We start from the raw sequence: 19,980 nt of genomic DNA, 5'->3' as shown, positions 1-19,980 counted from the left end.
TTCCGTTGATAGAAAACGCTTCCCGAAATTCCCCGAGGTTATAATTCAGGGTGCTGACTAAATTATTTCAGTGTAGAAACGTGCTTAATTATATGGATTACTGAATAAATTGTCAAGTGTAAGGAATTATTCTGATAAATTAAAATACTAATTAAACAGGCTGTTGCAGAATTTTGAGAACATTATAGGGTTCCGCTTCTTCAGGTAATTTGCATATCCTTCATCTATGAATTTAATTTTGAAGGGCTTCATTTTTGTATTTCAGAACCCTTTGTTTCACACAAATACAAAACGAGGTCTTATGTTGCCCATTGCTTTGAATGTTCCAAATGAGTTCTACTTTTATTAGGAAAAAGAAATTAAATTCTAAAATGTGTCCTTTTCTATTCAGGATAAATTGTAGAACTGTAATATGAAAAGGGAAAGATTTGATTTAAAAATAATGAGATTTTCAGACATTTTCGGCTTCTGCTTAATCCTTGAGAATGAAAAAATAAGGATTTTTTTTTGTAAGTGTAAAAGTTGGATTCTGCTTTTATTGATAGCTTGCTTAGAAGAAAGGCGGTATTATTTTAGAATACAGATATAAGGAGGCAGGTGATTTATAAATAGAGGCTCGGGGAAAAAAAACAGCATAGTGCTGGATAATAATTCATGGAAATGTAGTACTATATGGCAGTCCATGCAATAAAAAGAGCGTCCATGTTATGTATGAAAGTGCCAGGGCCGCAGCATCTTCCCCTGGAATAACTACCAGGACAGCAGACATGGCAGCCGCTATGGTACCTATCAACAAGAACAACAGAGCGGCACATTTACACTGAAATCGGGGGTGTATTTAGTGATAATTATGGATAAGGAGGGGAGATGGGCAACTGAATACACCTCTGTTACTTTACTGGAAAGTCATATTGTCTGTGTGTGACATCAATATATTTATGATGACACAGTATAAACAGTAATCTTTTTTGTGTGCACATTATCCCTGTACTGTGACATCACTATGTGTATTATCCCTGTACTGTGACATCACTGTGTGTATTATCCCTGTACTGTGACATCACTATGTGTATTATCCCTGTACTGTGACATCACTATGTGTATTATCCCTGTACTGTGACATCACTGTGTATTATCCCTGTACTGTGACATCACTGTGTGTATTATTTCTGTACTGTGACATCACTGTGTGTATTATCCCTGTACTATGACATCACTGTGTGTATTATCCCTGTACTGTGACATCACTATGTGTATTATCCCTGTACTGTGACATCACTATGTGTATTATCCCTGTACTGTGACATCACTGTGTGTATTATTTCTGTACTGTGACATCACTGTGTGTATTATCCCTGTACTGTGACATCACTATGTGTATTATCTCTGTACTGTGACATCACTGTGTGTATTATCCCTGTACTGTGACATCACTGTGTGTATTATCCCTGTACTGTGACATCACTGTGTGTATTATCCCTGTACTCTGACATCACTGTGTATTATCCCTGTACTGTGACATCACTGTGTGTATTATCCCTGTACTGTGACATCACTGTGTGTATTATCCCTGTACTGTGACATCACTGTGTGTATTATCCCTGTACTGTAAAATCACTATGTAATTGTTCTCTTTCCAAGGTGGTGTGTTAATCAGTCACTAGAAATCTCATCCCCTACTGATAGGAGACACAGTAGCAGCCTGAGATATAAGGAACTTTTCTTCTTTGTATAAATAAATGTTATCAGAAATACTGTAGCACAAATGGCCTCTCCTAATGTGGAAAAGAATATAAAAAAACCTCTACTATAATAAAACATGACATAAAAACTTACCATTTTAGTAACTACTGGCCTCTTGCAAGGACCTACCTTCAGGGCAGCTTTGTCCATACGGCCACTTGCAGTGTTAAAGAGTTAATGTTGTCTTTTCTAGAAATACTCAGGGCTTTTCCTAAGGTTATTGACTGCAATTAAACAGGACCTTTCACCACTTCTACCAACTCTTTGCATTCTTCAATACGTGTCACTCTAGTAATTCTGCCACAGTTGGAATTTTTTCTGTAGTCCCACCATTCCTGAGTAATTGATGGTGTTCGTTGTTCTTCCTAATGTGTTCATTAGGCATAGGGGTGGTCGCAGGCTACCTGCAAACCTGACAGTAGAGAACTTAATCAGCATATCGGGGGCTGAAAATAACTACACCAAATGCAAAAGAATTGTGGGGGCTAAAGAATCGCAGGGGCTGGGCGTATTGAAGGATCCAAAGAGTTGGAGATGGTGAAGGTGGTGAAATGTCTTCTTTAAGACATTGTCAAGAAAGTTATTGGCATAAATAGAGTTCTCCTGATGGCTTCTGTAGGGCAATTTTGGGGTCTGTATCCCACCCATGTTCATATTGGAGTGCTTCCACTTGTTATATTGCAGATTGGAGATGCTAGGAAACAAATGCCTGTCGCTTCTGCTGTTCCATCAGTGTAAAGTTGCTTGGCATTATGCAGTTTTACGAAGGGCGCTAATGGCCTGACACGGCTGCCACGTAGGTGTTATGACAATAATAGCTTTAGAATGGATACATATTCTGCCTGACATGCTAATCACAATGGCTGGCTATCATAGTCATGCTTTGTCTTAAGTCCCTAGTAAAATAATACTTTGCCATGTCAATGGTCGCCATAAGAATGGAATATAATTAGGATAGTCGTCATTCATTGTGATCCGCAGTCTGCTGATCGGTACTGATAGAGTACATGCTAGCAGAAGACATGCAGACATTCGGTGAATTATAGTTCTTAGACTTCTACATTCAGCTAACATTTTGCTTTTTCTGCTTTTTTTTCCTCTTTTTCTCCTAATAGCTGCCAATAAAGAGAAGCTTCAAAAATCCACAGGACTACGAATCCTGCAAACAGGGGTTGCTGAGGTAGGACCTTGTACTTTCTTTTTTGTCTGTGTGTTTATATGACAAATAGAAGTTATTTATTCAATATAAATGTTCTTAGGGTCAAACTAGAATTCTATTGGTTGGAAACTATGTAAAAAGAGAAAAATCAAGAGTAAAAATAACTTTAATAATAAGGCTATGTTCACATCTGCCTTGTTCCCGTTCTTCCCAGTTTTTGGATTGGTTGCGAAATCTAAAACATGGCAAATCTAAAAAATCCATTTTTAAGTTTATTGGTGTTATGGTCTTTATAGACTTAAGAATAATGGAATTTACCTTTCTTGGTCCAGTAATCTATCAGAAAAATAAAAAATAAGTAACATAGATGTGAACATGTGACCAAAAAAGGCGGAAACTTTATAAACTTCTCTCCCCATGGACAAATGACTATAGACGAAGGCTACAGTCCTATGAAAAAGTTTGGGCACCCCTATTAATCTTAATCATTTTTCGTTCTAAATATTTTGGTGTTTGCAGCAGCCATTTCAGTCTGATATATCTAATAACTGATGGACACAGTAATATTTCAGGATTGAAATGAGGTTTATTGTACTAACAGAAAATGTGCACTATGCATTAAACCAAAATTTGACCGGTGCAAAAATTTTGGTACCCTTATCATTTTATTGATTTGAATTCCCCTAACTACTTTTTACTGACTTACTGAAGCACCGCATTGGTTTTGTAACCTCAGTGAGCTTTGAACTTCATAGCCAGATGTATCCAATCATGAGAAAAGGTATTTAAGGTGGCCATTTGCAAGTTGTTCTCCTAGTTGAATCTCCTCTGAAGAGTGGCATCATGGGCTACTCAAAACAACTCTCAAATGATCTGAGAACAAATATTGTTTTGCATAGTTGTTCAGAGGAAGGATACAAAAAGTTGTCTCAGAGATTTAACCTGTCAGTTTCCACTGTGAGGAACATAGTAAGGGGATGGAAGACCACAGGGACAGTTCTTGTTAAGCCCAGAAGTGGCAGGCCAAGAAAAATATCAGAAAGGCAGAGAAGAAGGATGATGAGAACAGTCAAAATGATGAAGATTAATAGGGGTGCCCAAACTTTTTCATAGGACTGTATATGCACACGACTGCGATGCAAAATCACAGTCAAAACCATCCATTTTTCAGAGCGTCTTGAAACCAGTGTGTTTTCACGGATCCCCCATATATTTCAGGGTATGGAGCAATCTGTGAAAACGGACAAAAATAGAACCTATATTTTGTCTGTAAGAATAGACCATCAAAATAATGATCATGAGAATAGCCCTCAGTCACTGTAAAAAGAACGATGCCACAAGACCTTCATTAAAAAAACGGACATCACACGGCCAGCTTTCACTATCATGTGAATGCATTCTAAGGGCTTATTCACACCACCGTTAAAAACAGATGTGACGGCCATTTTAGTAACATTGAATTCACGATCTGTTGTTTTGAGAGTCCGTTTTTCATGGGCGTCAACTAAACCCGGCATGTACTGTCTAAAGGTCATAGATAGTGGCAAGTGAATAGACCCATTGAAAATCATGAGTTGTGTAATGGCCATGTTACGGCTGTTTCAAAAACGTCTATTGCATGGCCATTGTTCACTACAATATAAATAACAGGCGTCCGTGGACATTAGTATGTGAAAAATGGCGCTGTTGTGTGAAAGAAGCCTTAAACAGCACCTACCAGCAGGTATTAAAATGCAAATTATAGTCTAATAGACAAGTAGGCGGTAATGCTGTAGGCCATGCTCAAAAAATTTTTGACCAGGTCGCCATATTTGAATTTTTCAATTTTTTTTTGCCTCATGGGGTCTTTATCATCTGGATCAACATTGCTGGATAATAGGCTGAACTGGATGGATTTATGTTTTTTTTTTAGCCTGTGTTACTATATTTATTAGCATCTGGCTTGTACCATGTAATATTTTCCTGGGGGTGTCTTCTAGTAGTAGTAGAAACTCTCATTATAGTATAATAACACATTGGACACATTGTATTAAGACATGGTGCACATTGTGGTAAATTTGCTGTTGTGGTTCCAACTTGACCATGGTGTACAATTCACTATAAAGTGGTGAATGTTGGCGCATTTAGTTTTAGATGAAATTCTTCCAAATGGCTTGAAAGGGGGTGTGTCATCACAAAGATGGGTCATGTTTTCCTAGGAATGACTTAAAGCGTAACTCCCATTTTTTATCGTTTTATTGAGTCGAGAACAACTTGGTGACAATATTTGTAATATATGTTATTATCCTATCTAACTTCCTTTTTATTAGAAAACAGGCTGTAACATTCTCCCTACAACCTTGGAACTGAGCTGTCACTAAGGAAATTCCGTACTCATTTGAATTGTGAATATGTAAAGCTCAATGTGGGGTAGCCAATTCAAATGACTGTATATCCTTAGAAAACTGGTTATGGAATCTCAAGAAAGCTAAAGATATTACTAGTTTGTAGCAGTGCACATCAATAAATTTGTTACATGTTACATCTCTTAGCTACATTATAAATGTGACACATGCCATATACAGAATTTTTTAGCACATTGGGGGAATTCATCATTCTCTCTTGCCATGAAATTTACGTATTAAGAAGTGAAATATTTTATTGACCATTCTGTCAAATCTCAAAAATCTTTATTATTAAGTAACGTGGGTGTTTTGTCAAAAATTCTGTGTATTGTATATACAGCAGTGGGAGCAGTCATATTCCTGCACCTCCTGATCAAGTGAATACCTGACTATAATTGTATTGCATTAGGTTTTACCACTATGATTGCGGTACTTTATTCGCTTGTGTAATTTCTGCAGCGCGAAGAGAAGCATTTTCACTTTTTTTTCCAAAAACATTTTCATCCAAACAAATAGAAAATTTATATTGTTTTTCTTATTTTTTGTAATGATCCTTAAGAAAACAGAAACAGGTTGAAGTTGTTTTGTTATTGTATAATTTCAGATTGCGAAATTGAAATGTACAGATATAGTAACAGTTTTTAAAAAGAATGTGTCACCGTTTTTTTTATTTATTTTTAAAACCAGACAGTGATATATATCACGGTATTTTAAAGGGGCTCTATCAGCAAAAGTATGCTGTATGAGCCCCACATATGCGTGAATAGCCTTTAATAAGGCTATTCAGGCACCGTAAATGTTATTTTAACCCCTGTCCCATTTTAAGATAAAACTATAAAAACATATGTGTAAATCAGACCTATCATTCACAGTGAGCGGTGATGCACAATCCGACGTCATCTTCTGGCACGCCTTCCTCTTCTTTCTTCTTCTTTTGGCGACGCCCTCCGGTCCTGGCTCTTCCCAGGCTTCATCGTCATTTTCTTTGGCGGTTCAAATCCGATTGGTTGAAATCCGGCGCGTGCGCAGTAGCGCTCCGTCCGGAGATACATTGCCATTGCTCTCAATTGGCAGTGCGCATGCGCCGAATTTGAACCAATCGGATTTGAACCACCGGAAGAAGACGACGATGAAGCCGGGGAAGAGCCAGGACCGGAGGGCGTCGCCGAAAGAAGAAGAAAGAAGAGGAAGGCGTGCCAGAGGATGACATCGGATCATGCATCACTGCCCACCATGCATGATAGGTATGATGATTTACATATGTGTTTTTATAGTTTCATTTTACAACGGGGGGGGGGGGGGTTAAAATAACATTAGCGATGCCTGAATAGCCTTATGCCTTAATATTATGTATTATGCCTTAATATTCAGGCATATGTGGGGCTCATTCAGCATAACTTTGCTGATGGAGCCCCTTTAATTCAGTTTTCTGTATGTGATTGTGAGAACTGCCACCTTGCCTGAGCTTATTCTCTTCTCTATTAATATGCACATGGTTGTCATGATCATGGACTCAGCTCATTGAGGTCTGTGGGAACATGAAGCGGAGAAGATAAGCCATGACTTTATCTGTTATCAGTAGTAGATTCACTGATGGTTCACTGATGTTATCTATAGAAGTGTTAACTTACGTTGTAATCCTGTCTGTGATGGAAATGAGGTGACTGCTGCAAAGAAAGCACCTCCAACATTGTCAATTGTTGGTCCATTAAAATCCATCCATCCATGAAAATACTGGTATCATCTTATGTGCACAAAGGGAAGAAAGTGGTAGCAGTCACAGTAGTTATAGCGCTCACAGGTCAATGGGTAAACACAACAAATTCTTTATTCAGCAAACTGTACGTGGTTGTGAACGGCTTTTCACAACCATATAAGGTGAGAGGCCATTCTGGTCAATTGTTGCTATTTTTCCAACAAGAATCTTCCTATCATACTACACCATATTGTTGCTCGGTGTCTGTCTTTTATTTTCAAGTTATGTGTCACAAAGGGCATTGAGTCTCTGCCAACACCTGGATGTGGAGGCACTGATGGATATGATAAAGGATGGAAGTAATTTGCCCCTTTCCCAATACATTGTGAGATTTATCAACCCATCTTTGCCAGTTTAGTGCCTAAGGTATTCATTTGGTAGATCCTTGGTGCAAAAACCAAGTACCAAAGACGCACCACAATCCCCTTTTAACACCTCATGTGACAATTTTTTGCTAATATGGGAGCATTGGGGCAGGCAAGTTATCAGAACTCGCGCCAAGATTGATTGTGAATTTTAATTTCCTAGTGATGTAACCCATTTTTCTTCCATGTCATAGACATTGTCATTTGTTGGGGATCCCTACACGATTTTACCTTAATTTTTATAACCTGAAATTTTACCTTAATAATTAGACATTTCACATTATTCTCTGTTATTTTTGCTAGATTTAACAATTTTTCAGACTTGTGAATATCACTGTATTCTGCTTAAGAAATAAAAGAGCAAATCAATGGCTCCCTAAGGTGATTCAGCGCAGAATTTCCCTACGTAACCTCTCATCACGTCCCGGGTAACATGGCATTAAATACAGCCCTGCAGGCATTTTCATGGCTTATATGTTTTATATTTGTGGACCCTTCTTTGCACTGAAGGAAGTTTTAGACAAGATTATATATCAGCCGAACACAATTATTTTATGAGATGTTCATCTGAAGTTTATTACATATTGTAGATGCCATCTTGTGCATAAATTACACTTACGGGTTAATTGACAAATATATTTTTTGACGCTCTTAATAAAATTTATAATACAATTAGAAGTCAACTTATATATGTTTATAGATGTAAATAGGCCTCGTGATTTATTCCGATGAAAGAAGCTAAAGAGCTAAGAAAATATATATATATATATATATATATATATATATATATATATATATATTTTATAAGGGGAATGCATAAGGGAGCTACGTACTAGCTCACAATCCTTTGACTAAGGCCATATAGTAAGTTGAGATCTGTTCTATTTGGTGTGGTGCTATATGGTGTCTGCCATTGTTGTGGTGCTGTGCCTTTGCTGTGATATGGCCCAGAGCCTTGGGTCTTAGCCTGGTAGCCATGGTACTGTCAGGCTGCTGATTCGCTCTCCTTGAGGGCACTGTGCGGTGGTGGTGGCAGCAGTTACCATATGGCCAATATCTGGAGTTCACCTTGAAGTGGCTAGTGAGCTTATACACCTTGATCACAATGTAGACTAAAAAAGATCAGGCAAGTTGACATTCATTTCCCTTGATATCTGTCACTGGGAAAAAGTTAGGACACCCCGATAAAAATTAGGCGGTTGGCTGGCCCCAATAAAATTGGTGGAGTCGGCTGACGTTCATCTGATGTATAGGGTCAGCTTTAGTATTCTAGGACTTTTTGTCTAGGTCAGTCCAACCCTGAAATTTGCTACACATTAAAGACTATCTTAAATCAAAACAAAGTCATTTTGCATTACGGTGAGCATTGAAAGCAAACGGACTCCATAGACTATAGTCATGCGGACATGAAGGTAGATCACAAACTACTTTTCTGTCCACATGTTTCGCACCGCAAGGAAAGCACACAGACCCCATTATAGTCTATGGGGTTTGTGTGCTTCTATAAGCTCTCCGCTTGCCAATGCATTTAGTATTCCATTCGGGGGGGGTCCCCTTGTGGACTCCTCGAACAGATTACCAAATGCAGATGTGAAACAGGCATTACAGAGGTTTGGCTCCATTAACTATGTTCAACAATATGTAGGAGGTTTAGTGGTCCAAAACTATTTTACAGGTTCCCTATAAAGGTCATATTTTGTGGGTTATTGTAGTGCCAGATTTTTTTTATTTTTTGCCAAAATTTCTGTAACTGTCCTGTGCACCTGAATGGATCTGTGCGTTTTCTGCAAGTATAACCCAAATCTAAAAAAATGAAATTCATTTTCCTAGAACTTTTTGCAAGAAATCTGCTGCGTTGCGTCTATGCCTTCATGTATTTACTTTTACTATTTCCGTGTCTGGTTGCTGTAATGTTAGTTAAATGCAAGAAAGTTTGCTTGTCTCTGAGTAAGTTATCATGTTGAGGTCTGTAGACGGCTTCTGAAGGTTTGTCACCAATCAAACTCACTGTTGGTTAGCAGTGACTGCCAGATTTTACTGGTATGAATATCCTTGTGGATATTTTATATGGAATGACAAGCGTCAAGTATAAGTGTATCTGCAAGATGACATATTTAATAAGTGAATATGCCTGCAAAACTGAAATCTTAGGGTTCATTCTGATGCAGGGGAAATGTTCCAGCACAGATTTTGCACAAAATCTGTAAATCTGTTTGGCTGATTTTTCAGAGCTTTGGAATAGATGTCACCATTTCCATTAGCATGGTGAAAATCTGCAACAATGGATATGTTGCAGGTAGGGTTGGGCCGATCTTGAGATTTCATGATTGATTTTAAAATCCGATTTCCGATCATTTTCCTGCCGATTCGATCGTGAAATTTGCTCAATCGCCGATTGGGATCCGATCTTTCCCAATCCCGATCCTCAACCCTAGTTGGAGGTTTTTTTTTTTTTTTAATTATAGCGTTTCCGACGCTGTAAAAACACTGTGTTTTCATAATGTTGGCTTCAGCATTTGGTTCCTTTGTTTGGATTTCCAGTCACCATGACTAATTCACTTATTGGTCACACATTTGCCAAAATTCTAGCAAAAAGTTAAGTTTTTCCCTTAAATATATTTCTGTGTTGAAACTCATGTGGTATCCTAAGCATTTAAAGTGAACCTATCAGGTGATTTCTGCAGCCCTCCCTTAGGGCAGGACATGACAGAGGGAGAAAAGCTAGCAGGAAAAGGAACCCATTGAAGTCAATGGGAGGCGTTTTTTCAGCGCTGACTCTGACGCAGATTCCACACCATATTCAGCACCATTTTCCTCTGTGTGAATACACCCTTAGGCTGAGGCCCCACATTGCGGAAACACAGCTTTTTTTTGTTGCAGATTTTGTTGCAGTTTTTTGTGCCAAAGTCAGGAGTGAATTGAGCAGAAGGTAGAAGTATAAGAACTTTCTATATATTCCCCATTCCTTTTGTAGCCACTCTTGGCTTTGGCTCAAAAAACCAAAACAAAATCTGCACCAAAAAAGCTGTGTTTCTGCAACGTGGGGGTTCAGCCTTAGGCTAAATCCAACGTTTTTATTGCACATTTTTCAGCATTTTTTTTTTTTTTAGCCAAAGTCAAGAGAGGCTACAAAAGGAATGGAAACTATAAAGGAAGTTCTTACATGTTTCCTTTCTGTTAAATCCACTCCTGAATTTGGCTCAAAAAAACTCAGCAAAATCTGCAACAAAAAACTGCTGTATTTCTGCAACATGGGACTTTAGCCTTACTCATTTCTCCTGGGTTCCGTCATGACTCCCTGCTGTCTTTGGCACTTCTGAACGACATCAGAGATTGATGTCAAGGACCCTAAGGGCTCGTTCACATGGGGGGGGGGGGGCGGATTTTTACTCTGGGAGCCAAGTCAAATTATGGTCAAAACCCGCCTGCCACGATGTCGCGGTCGCGGCTTCTCCCACCCTGGAGTCGGCTCAAATGAATGGGTCGATGCCGGAGGTTGCTTCTGCCAGGCAGAAGCCGCGGCTCGGCGAGCCACGAATCCGCCTGAAGAAAGGGCAGCTCGCTTCTTTTTTTCCGCTATCCGCTAGTGGTCTCCATAGACCACCATTGTAAAGGGGCGGATTATGACGTGGATTCCGCTGTCAAAATTCGCCCCTTTGGCCCTGTGTGAACTAGCCCTAAGAGTATAATAGCAGTTTCATGTTCAGCCCGATCGAAAATGATACAACGTATACACAACACATACTAAAAATGGGGTGTGATTCACCATTAACCATAATCAAGGTAAAATCCCCGAATGATCGTGATTCCGATTTGTCATAATCGCCCAACCCTATAAACTAGTCATCTAAACATGGATCGGAGAACACATAATAATGAACAGCCATGATCGGAATTAGAATCTTATGTGCAGATTACATTTGCAAAAATAGACAAAAATATTCTTGCCTCTTCTGCCGATAATAGAGCATGTCAAGGTGAGAGGGATATAACAAGGAGGATTCATTATCATACTCCAGAATGATTATTTCAGTGAATGAGCAAACACCCCCAACCTATGAAGTGATCCATATATTAAAAGCCACCGCTGTCAGACCGCTAATTTACCAAATGATTGAAACACCGTCGGGTTTGCCGAGCTTGGCACAACATGTCCACGTATTAATTTTCATTCCATCGAAGACGATAGCGATGAAAAAGAAAACATTGAATACCTAGTTAACACATGAATAAGCAGATACTGTCATTTTCTACCAAACAATAACAGGATTATCTCGAGAACTGTCAGTTTATAGCAAAACAGAGTGTTGTCCAAATTTTCATAAAAAAAAAAAAAAATGCAGTGGATAGAATTCAAGATCAGAGTAATAGGACGAAGAGAAATCTGCATTCATGGTAATAAATATTCATATTTGTCTGCTCAGGAGATGGAAATCTAATCAAGGGGCGATTGATGCACTCGCTACCCTGTCTCTCTCTCTCTCCCTCTCTCCCTCTCTCTTTCTCTCTTTTTTTAAGCAAGGCGTTTCATCTAAATTGGGTTTGATATGGAAATTTGTCTCTCTCCAAGTCCTTCAGGCCACGAGCATGCTGGGATAACAGTGCAAGTGTCCAGTATATTAAATGCTGCTGTTGGTTGACACTGTTGTAAATGGAATAAAAGCCAAAGTAATAAGAGGAGATTGTTTTGTGCCTCAATGGTCAGTTTAGAAAGGACTTGTATTTTTTGGTCTTTTTAGTGCTATTCCACACAGGATTATCTTTACTGTTATTATTTTTGCATTATTCTCTTTGTATAGCAATATATTTTATACACTTAAACTCTACACAGAATAATGTGACATTTTTGTAAGTGATTTGTGTAACTTTTATGGACTAATGGACATATTGTATCTGTATTTAAAGGGATCCTATCATTAGAATACCTTTTTTCTAACTAACACGTAGGAATAGCCGTAAGAAAGGCTATTCTTCTCCTAACTTTAGATGTCTTCTCCACCACCGCCGTTCAGTAGATATTCCGTTTTCTGTCTGTATGCAAATGGGTTCTGTCGAAGTGCTGGGGGCGGGCCCCAGCGCTCAAACAGCATCCCCAGTGATCTTTCAATATTCTACGCATGCGCAATCGGCTCTGCCAGCAGGCAGAGCCTATTGCACCTGCGCATGGCCATTTTTTTGTGGCTGCTTGTGCGAGCTCTTGTAGTAAGCGGCCACAAAAAAATGGCTTCGTGCAGTGCATTTGGCTCTGCCCGCTGGCAGAGCCGATTGCACTTGCGTAGAAGATTGAAAGCCAGGCCGGAAGATGCGTAGAGGCCGGTTCCTGAAGAAGATGGAGGCTGTGCTGGAGAGTTCTCTCGCAGCACTGGGGACGCCCCCAGTGCTACGAGAGAACTCATTTGCATAAAGATGGAAAACGGAATATCTACTGAAAGGCAGCCCAGAGAAGACATCTAATGGTAGAAGAAGAATAGTCTTTCTTAAGGCTATTCCTACGTATTAGTTAAAAAAAAAAAAAAAAAAAAAGGGATTCTAATGATAGGATCCCTTTAAAGGGTTGTCCATTAAGGACACTTAACCCCTATCTACAGAACAGGGAATAAGAGTTGGAGTTCCGGGTCCACCAGTGATAAGGAAAAGGGGAACAAAAGTCCCCATAAAGTTTTCTTGTAAGTGGAGGACCAGTGCGCTTATATGGCCAATGCTCCATTGACTTCTATGGGGCTGCAGATGCTGCTGGAGATTACAATGCCAGCAGCTCCTTAGAGGTGAATGGAGTGCCAGTCACGCGAGCACAAGTGGCATTATTGGGATTTTTGGTCCCCTGTCCTCCTGATAACTGGGGACCTGGTAATACTTATGCTTATACAGAGGTCAGACACTTTTGTAATAGAGGTTACTGTCATTACACAAACATAAAACTGAGCCGTCACCAGTCGTGTCCTTTACCATGTGGATGGAGCTTGGACATGTAAAGTTAGCCTGAAATTGCATCATATCATGTGGGGCAATGTGGGAGCGGGGACCAGGGCCGCCATCAGGAATTTTGGGGCCCCATACAGCCTAAGTGTCTGGCCCCCCTCCACCACCATTTTAAAACTACTTTATTTTGCGACATACCAATTCTGTATTACATTTCCCTTTATTTCGCAGCATTACAAGGCTTAATCAGATTCTATTTGCAGGTAAAATCTGCTCCGTGTGACAGCGCCTACAGAGAGCCAACACCATCTATAAGAGCCCTCCTAATAAATCCTCAGGGCTTATTCACATTGCGTTTTTGGCCTCCCTTGCCGGGATACGTTGTAAACCAGTCAGAATCAGCTGTCAACTTATCCCTGCACGAAGAACTGGCCATTAAAAAAAAGGGGGGCCTGTGTCAGCTCCTCGCTTCACCGCTGCCGCCGGCTACTGGCTTGTAGATGCGATGGCTGAAGCGAGAAGCTGACCTGTGTCAGCTCCTCGCTTCACCACTGCTGCCCGCTACTGGCTTGTAGAAGCGATATGATCACATCGCGTCTACAAGCCAGTAGTGGCGGTGAAGCGAGGAGCTGACACAGGTCAGCTCCTGGCTTCAGCCGCATATGTGTCAGCGAGAGAGGCGGCAGCGGCGAAGCGAGGAGCTGAGCTGTGTCAGCTCCTTGCTTCAGCCGCGTATGTCTTCAACTCAGATCTGCGTCCTCTGGATGCAGATCTGAGTTGAAATAGGACATACAATGACTGCTATGGGCGCCAGGGGGCCGGCACACGGTGGCGGGCCAAAACCGGGCCCCCCCCCCCCATTTTTCAATTTGGCCGGGCCCCTGACGCCAGTAGCAGTAGTACTGGGACAGAGGAGGGTTACATTTTGGGGATTCTAATTATGGTACGGAAGGGTTTACATTAGGAATTGTGATAGGCCTGTCTGAAAAGATGTGTCTTTAGTTTGCGTTTGAAACGCAATGCAAGCTGAGCTGAACTTGCTCTGTATTCTGATAACATTAGTAAGTGTCCTCTGCTACATCTGGTTAAGCCATAAAACTGTACATTTTTTTGTTCAATGTGTTCAGAAATTATGAGCTTAAGAACAAAGGATTATATTTCCAAACACTATACTGCATAATTATAACCTCGCAACGAAGTTGCCTTTTGAAAATCAGAATTTCTGTGGGTGATACTTTAACAAGAATTCCTGTTGAGGCTGCAGAATTATTATTACAATGCTCTGCAAAGGCGTGACATTCTCTGCACACAATTGTTATATGCACAATGGGGGGGATTCGTCAATGCTGGCATATTGTGTGGCACTCTTGATGTCCCTAGTGCTAGCAAAGGGTACGCTTAATTCATGATGTGACGCATACTTCATCATAAAGTAGCACATCCTCCGGGATGAGGGCACTTCATATAAATCTCCTTGCTGGCATGGCTTTCTGCTATCCTTTATGCCACAAAAGTGGCCCCACTAACACCCCACCTAGTGAATCTGCCTCATTGTCCTTTCAGTATACAGTATATTGCTATAAACTTATAGGGTCTTCCAAGCTTATGAAAATCCCATAGAAGTACCAGCATTTATGTAAAAGCTTGACAGGTGGGGCCATTATAACGGAGAAGTAGTTATTTTTCATTTTCAATATCTTCCCCAGCTCTGTGCTGAACCTTTGTTTTGAGGCTGCCAGGGCTTATTGGATTTGATTATCATGCAAAGGACTATAGGTACTATGATTTCTTTTGGCTCATTACAGAACACCTCTCTATGTGTAAGGTAGTACATTCTGCTAACTCAATCTGTTGCCCAGCATGAGAAACATGATTCCTTGGGAGAATGGGAGGAATAGGGAGAGCCAGGGAGCAGTTTTGTTTTTTTTTGTTTTTTTTTAATTTTTAATAACTACAAAATAGAGGAGGTATTTGCTTATATGGAGGTCAGCACTTTATATAGGTTAGTTTGACATCTACCGAAAGGAATTGGACATATCCTGACTTCATAGTGTACTGACTTTCATAATTTGGAGTATATCAAAGTGCACAAATCTCTGTATCCCTGGAACCAGTGTCAATAGCTTGGCTAACCTAATTTTTCAGTATTTTCGACTGTAACAGTTATCATAACAATATATATCCCATAAAGCATAGCCTGGAGCTGATGGACACTATGGTTGATGGGAAGCTAATGTAAAATTCTAATACACCTCCAAGTTTAAGAGCTCGTTCAAACAGAATTTTGGCAGAGGATTTTGACGTGGAGTCTGCCTCAAAATCCACTGCCAAAACCGGCTCCCATTGAAGTCAAATAGCTAGCTAGTAGTGGAAAAAAGAAACGAGATGACCCTCCTTGCTGCAGATTCCGCAGCTGAATCAACCACGGTGTCCGCGCGCGAGGCTCCCTCCTGGTTAGGCCCATTCAGCTAGCCACGTGTAATATTCACACGCGGAATACAAATTCCACCGTGTGTACAGTCCCTAAGAGTGTGCTTCTATAGTCTCTTCTGTCCATAGACTAACTTTACTTTATACTGTGTTCACTGTATATGGTCTAACAATTACAGTATATACATTTTGTACATCTCTGCACCGGTTATGGTGATATATGCAGTGTGGAGATTTTTAAGGACTCGATGTATGTACGGTACATAAAATATTCAAAAACATTCAGCACTTGACACAAAACATCCTTGTCAGTTTTACTAACACGTTTTAGTAAGTATGTTTATTAGCAGGATATGTTACTGGAAATTGAAACATGTCAGTTTCTCTATTGGTATAACTGGGAAGAAAAAGATTTCTTTGTATATAAACTGCAAATCTGTCACAAGTCAGTTTTATAGAACACGTTTTATACATTGACATGCAGAGGATTGTATCTACTAGAATTTGAGAGTATAAACTTGGCGGCACGTTCTTAGCAAGGACCCATAAGAATTCTTTTTGCTGATGTATAAGGTCCATGCACTCAGTTTTGTCATATACTTAAGACCTTAAAGCGGACATTTCACACCAACTCTAATTCGTTGCATCCTTCAATAGGCAATGCTCGTCTGATTCTGGCACAGTTGGAATTTTTTCTCTAGCCCTGACCATGCCTGAGGAATCATTTCTGTTAACTTTAGCCCAGTCATACTCTCTACTGCCAAGTGGGCGGTCCAGGACTGGAACAGACAGACATAAAACTGCCCACTTGACAACCGAGAGCATAATTGTGCAGTAAGTAACAGCAATGATTGTTAGGAACAGTGGGGGCTAGAGAAAAAAAATCCAACTGTACTGGAATAAGTGGAGCAGCAATTATTGCAGGATTCAAAGAGTTGGAGTTGGTGTTTGCATTTAAGGCAGAAAGTTATCCAATACCCATATTACCTGTGTGAGAAAGAAGCTGCTCCCTTAAACGTAACAGTATTTTCTAGAAGTTTTTATTTTGCAATTTTTGACTCCAGTAGATTCGAGAAGGAGGGGCCCCTTGTGTGAATGAAGCGGTAGTTTGCATACATCTCTGTTATGCTAGGTTTACACTAGCGTTCAACTTTCTATTCTTTGGGTCTGATTGGTGAACCAAAAAATGTAAACCTAATCCACTTAAAAACGGTTACCCACAGAAACCCACAGGCCTCATAGACTATAATGGGAACTGCTGGGTTTCCACCCGAAAATTTTTCAAGGGAATTCGGGGATGGAATCCCCGAACAGAGAGTGAATCCAGCCTTATTCTTATAGAAGTGAATGGCGTCATAACATAACCATGATGTACACAACTCCATTCACACTGTGGAATAACGGACCCTCATTCCAGTGGCCCAAAATGACTTATCCTGGAGATACGTTTCAGGTGGTGCAGCTCGGACCCTAACTGATGGGTAGAATAAATGGGTCACCTCTTGTAATCATTAAACCTATGATAATAGTATAGTCTCATGTATCCTTTTGTTTTTAGCCTCCCTCTGATTTTTTTTGGTCACCATTAGGTTGGACTCAAACCAGTGTTTGCACTCCGGTCAGGGATACTGTCCCGAATCCACTTGAAAAATGCAGAGAGAAAAGTCTTACAAGCAAGCAAGTACTTTTCTCTCTGCATTTTTTGAGCAGAAACCCGGTGGACCCCATTACAGTCTATGGGGTCTGTAGGTTATCGTGGGTAACCGCTTTTTAAGCAGATTAGAAATCTGTTTTTTGGGTCCCCCAGTGGACCCGAAGAATGGTAAGCTGAACGCTAGTGTGAACCTAAAGACATGAATGTGTTAAAGTTATTTTCCAGTAGACCTCTTTAGCTCTTTAAGTCCTAAGTATTATTAATACCTGGATACATCTGAGTAAAAAAATTCTAACAATTTTTAATTTTTATTTTTTGTTAAATTAAGTTGAATATTTACAGCTTTTTGTAGACTTCTCTTGTATTTGTCAGCGTCTTGTTCTCCTGTTCTCCGAATCAAGCTGTCTGGGGATCTCCAGTGAGAATAATAATAAAGATTTTCATCAACACCTTTTCTATCACCATTTAGCAGATACAACAATTAAAAATGTAATAAAACAACTGGAGATGGCACTTTACATTGTTTTACTGCTGGGAAAGGACCTCCCTGTTTTAACGGATTAGAGATTGACAACAGGACTTTGTACAGTCGCCAAAAAGGGATTAGAAAAACATGGCTGCTTATTTTCCAAAATCGGAATTTCTCCTGTCCTCAGACATAATGAAACCGAGATGTAATATAAAGCGCAACTCATGAAAAGGTGGGGCAATGTTTCTAATACTGCACATATATATAATTTCATTTTACATACATCAAAAGTATTGTACATTGCATACACATACAGATCTAGCAACTGTTAACATGACTCATAACTAGAGATGATAGAGTACTATTCGAAACTCCCGTTTTGAATAGCACGCACCCATAGGAATGAACGGAAGCGGCCGGCACGCAGACTTTGCCGTTGTCTGGCTGCTTAACCCCCTGTGTGTCGGCTGCGTCCATTCATTCCTATGGGAGCGTGCTATTCGAAATGGGAGTTTCGAATAGTACTCGCTCATCTCTACTCGTAACGCGTTAACAACTATGTGACTCAGAATATTAACTCAAATCTTTTAGTTTAAGGCTCTACGTAGTAAGCCACTCTGAAGAAACCCTGCAGGCAGAGGCATACCTAGGAATGTCAGTGCCCCCTGACAGACTTTTGACATGGGACTCCCCCCAGACCAACTTCTCCCCCAATCTCTTGTCCAGGGCCCCTACCTCATCCCTAAAGCGAATTCTTGATAGTGATGGTTATGGATGTTAAGGAGTTTATTCCACCTTAGTGTGGTTAGGGGTAATCTGTGGGTCTCCTTGGTTTATGGGCCAGATGGAAGCTGCAATCTCAATACTGATGCCAGTGCTTATGAGCCCTCTAAGGCCCCTCACCCCAGTGCGACTGCACCCTCTGCACCCCCTCAAGTTATGCCCCAGACTATAGCGAACCTTCCTTCTACATGTCCTCTGCATTGGCTTGTGTCACAGATCGAGCGTTGTTTGGCACATTTTGTTCTGATCAACACTAGAGATAGGCAAATCAACGTTAACAATCCCAAATAGTCCAAATTGCTTGTTTTTTAATTAACTAAAATGGCCACTGTTAAATAATTTCATGAATCGGTAAGAGGTAATGGAAAGTGAGCATAAATGTTTTTTTTTGTTTTTTTTCTGACCTCCCCTGGGCCTCCACTTATTGTTCTCTAGGGATCCGAAGAGACTGCAGGATATAATAATTTTCCTTCCGATTCTATTCAAAGAAGTTTGGTCGGAACCGAATCGGGGATTTGCTTCATCCAAACACAGGACAAAACTAATTTTGTGGTGTTCGCCCCTCTTTAATCAACACTCATTGCAAAAAAAGTTTTCAACTCCTAGTGCTGTAAGAGACCAGACAGTCGGTGTATCCATGTTCCGAAGATGTCAATTACATACTGAACACAATAGTAGAACATAGCGTCACTTCCAGAAAAAAATCTCCAGAATAATAGATCTACGACAAATCGTTGTGTTTTTCTTTTGTTGTTGCATTTTCTTCATAATGAAGGAATAAATGCATTCCTGTTTTTAGCTTTCTATGTGGATCCTGCAGTTTTGTTCTTCGGAGCACTCAGTGTGACGGAATTCTAAATTCAATTGTTTTGCCACTTGTTCATTTTGGGACTTCATCCAGGAAGCCCCATTTGTCCACTGGGATCCATCTGCATTAACATTTTAATGAGGCTTGTAATTTAAGGCGTAGGACCAAAATATCTGGTGGCCTGGACATTTTTGGGCAACCATCCAGAAGCCATTGATTAGTTTGGCTGTGGGAGAAAAGATCCTGGCAATACCTTCTTCTCATCGCAAATGACAAAGTTTTCCAGATGCCAATTACAGGAGTAGAAGAAGTCTATGGAAATGCAAGGACACGTTTTTCCAAGAAAATAACTATACAAAAGGTTCTCTGTCACTTTGAGGCTACAATAAAAATTAAAATACATAAGAATTAAAGGGGTTGTCCAACAATTTGTTTCTCACATTTATTGTTTTAAAAATTATCTTAAAATTGTGACGGATCCCCTGGAGTTTTGTTCAAGGAGTTTGTAGT

The 19,980-nt window shown here is 40.1% G+C and overlaps 1 protein-coding gene across 1 annotated transcript in view; it reads left to right on the top strand.

Moving 5' to 3' along the window:
- PTPRN2 (protein tyrosine phosphatase receptor type N2) overlaps positions 1-19,980 on the top strand; it is a 723,914-nt gene that overhangs the window by 431,681 nt on the left and 272,253 nt on the right. The window contains exon 12 of the mRNA XM_075271520.1: positions 2,859-2,923. Within this exon, the coding sequence (XP_075127621.1) occupies positions 2,859-2,923 (65 nt within the window). The remainder of the gene's footprint in view (positions 1-2,858; positions 2,924-19,980) is intronic.

This window comes from Leptodactylus fuscus, chromosome 4, assembly GCF_031893055.1.
Source record: "Leptodactylus fuscus isolate aLepFus1 chromosome 4, aLepFus1.hap2, whole genome shotgun sequence".
NCBI classification, from domain to species: Eukaryota; Metazoa; Chordata; class Amphibia; order Anura; family Leptodactylidae; genus Leptodactylus; species Leptodactylus fuscus.
This window is presented reverse-complemented; position numbering and strand designations above follow the sequence as displayed.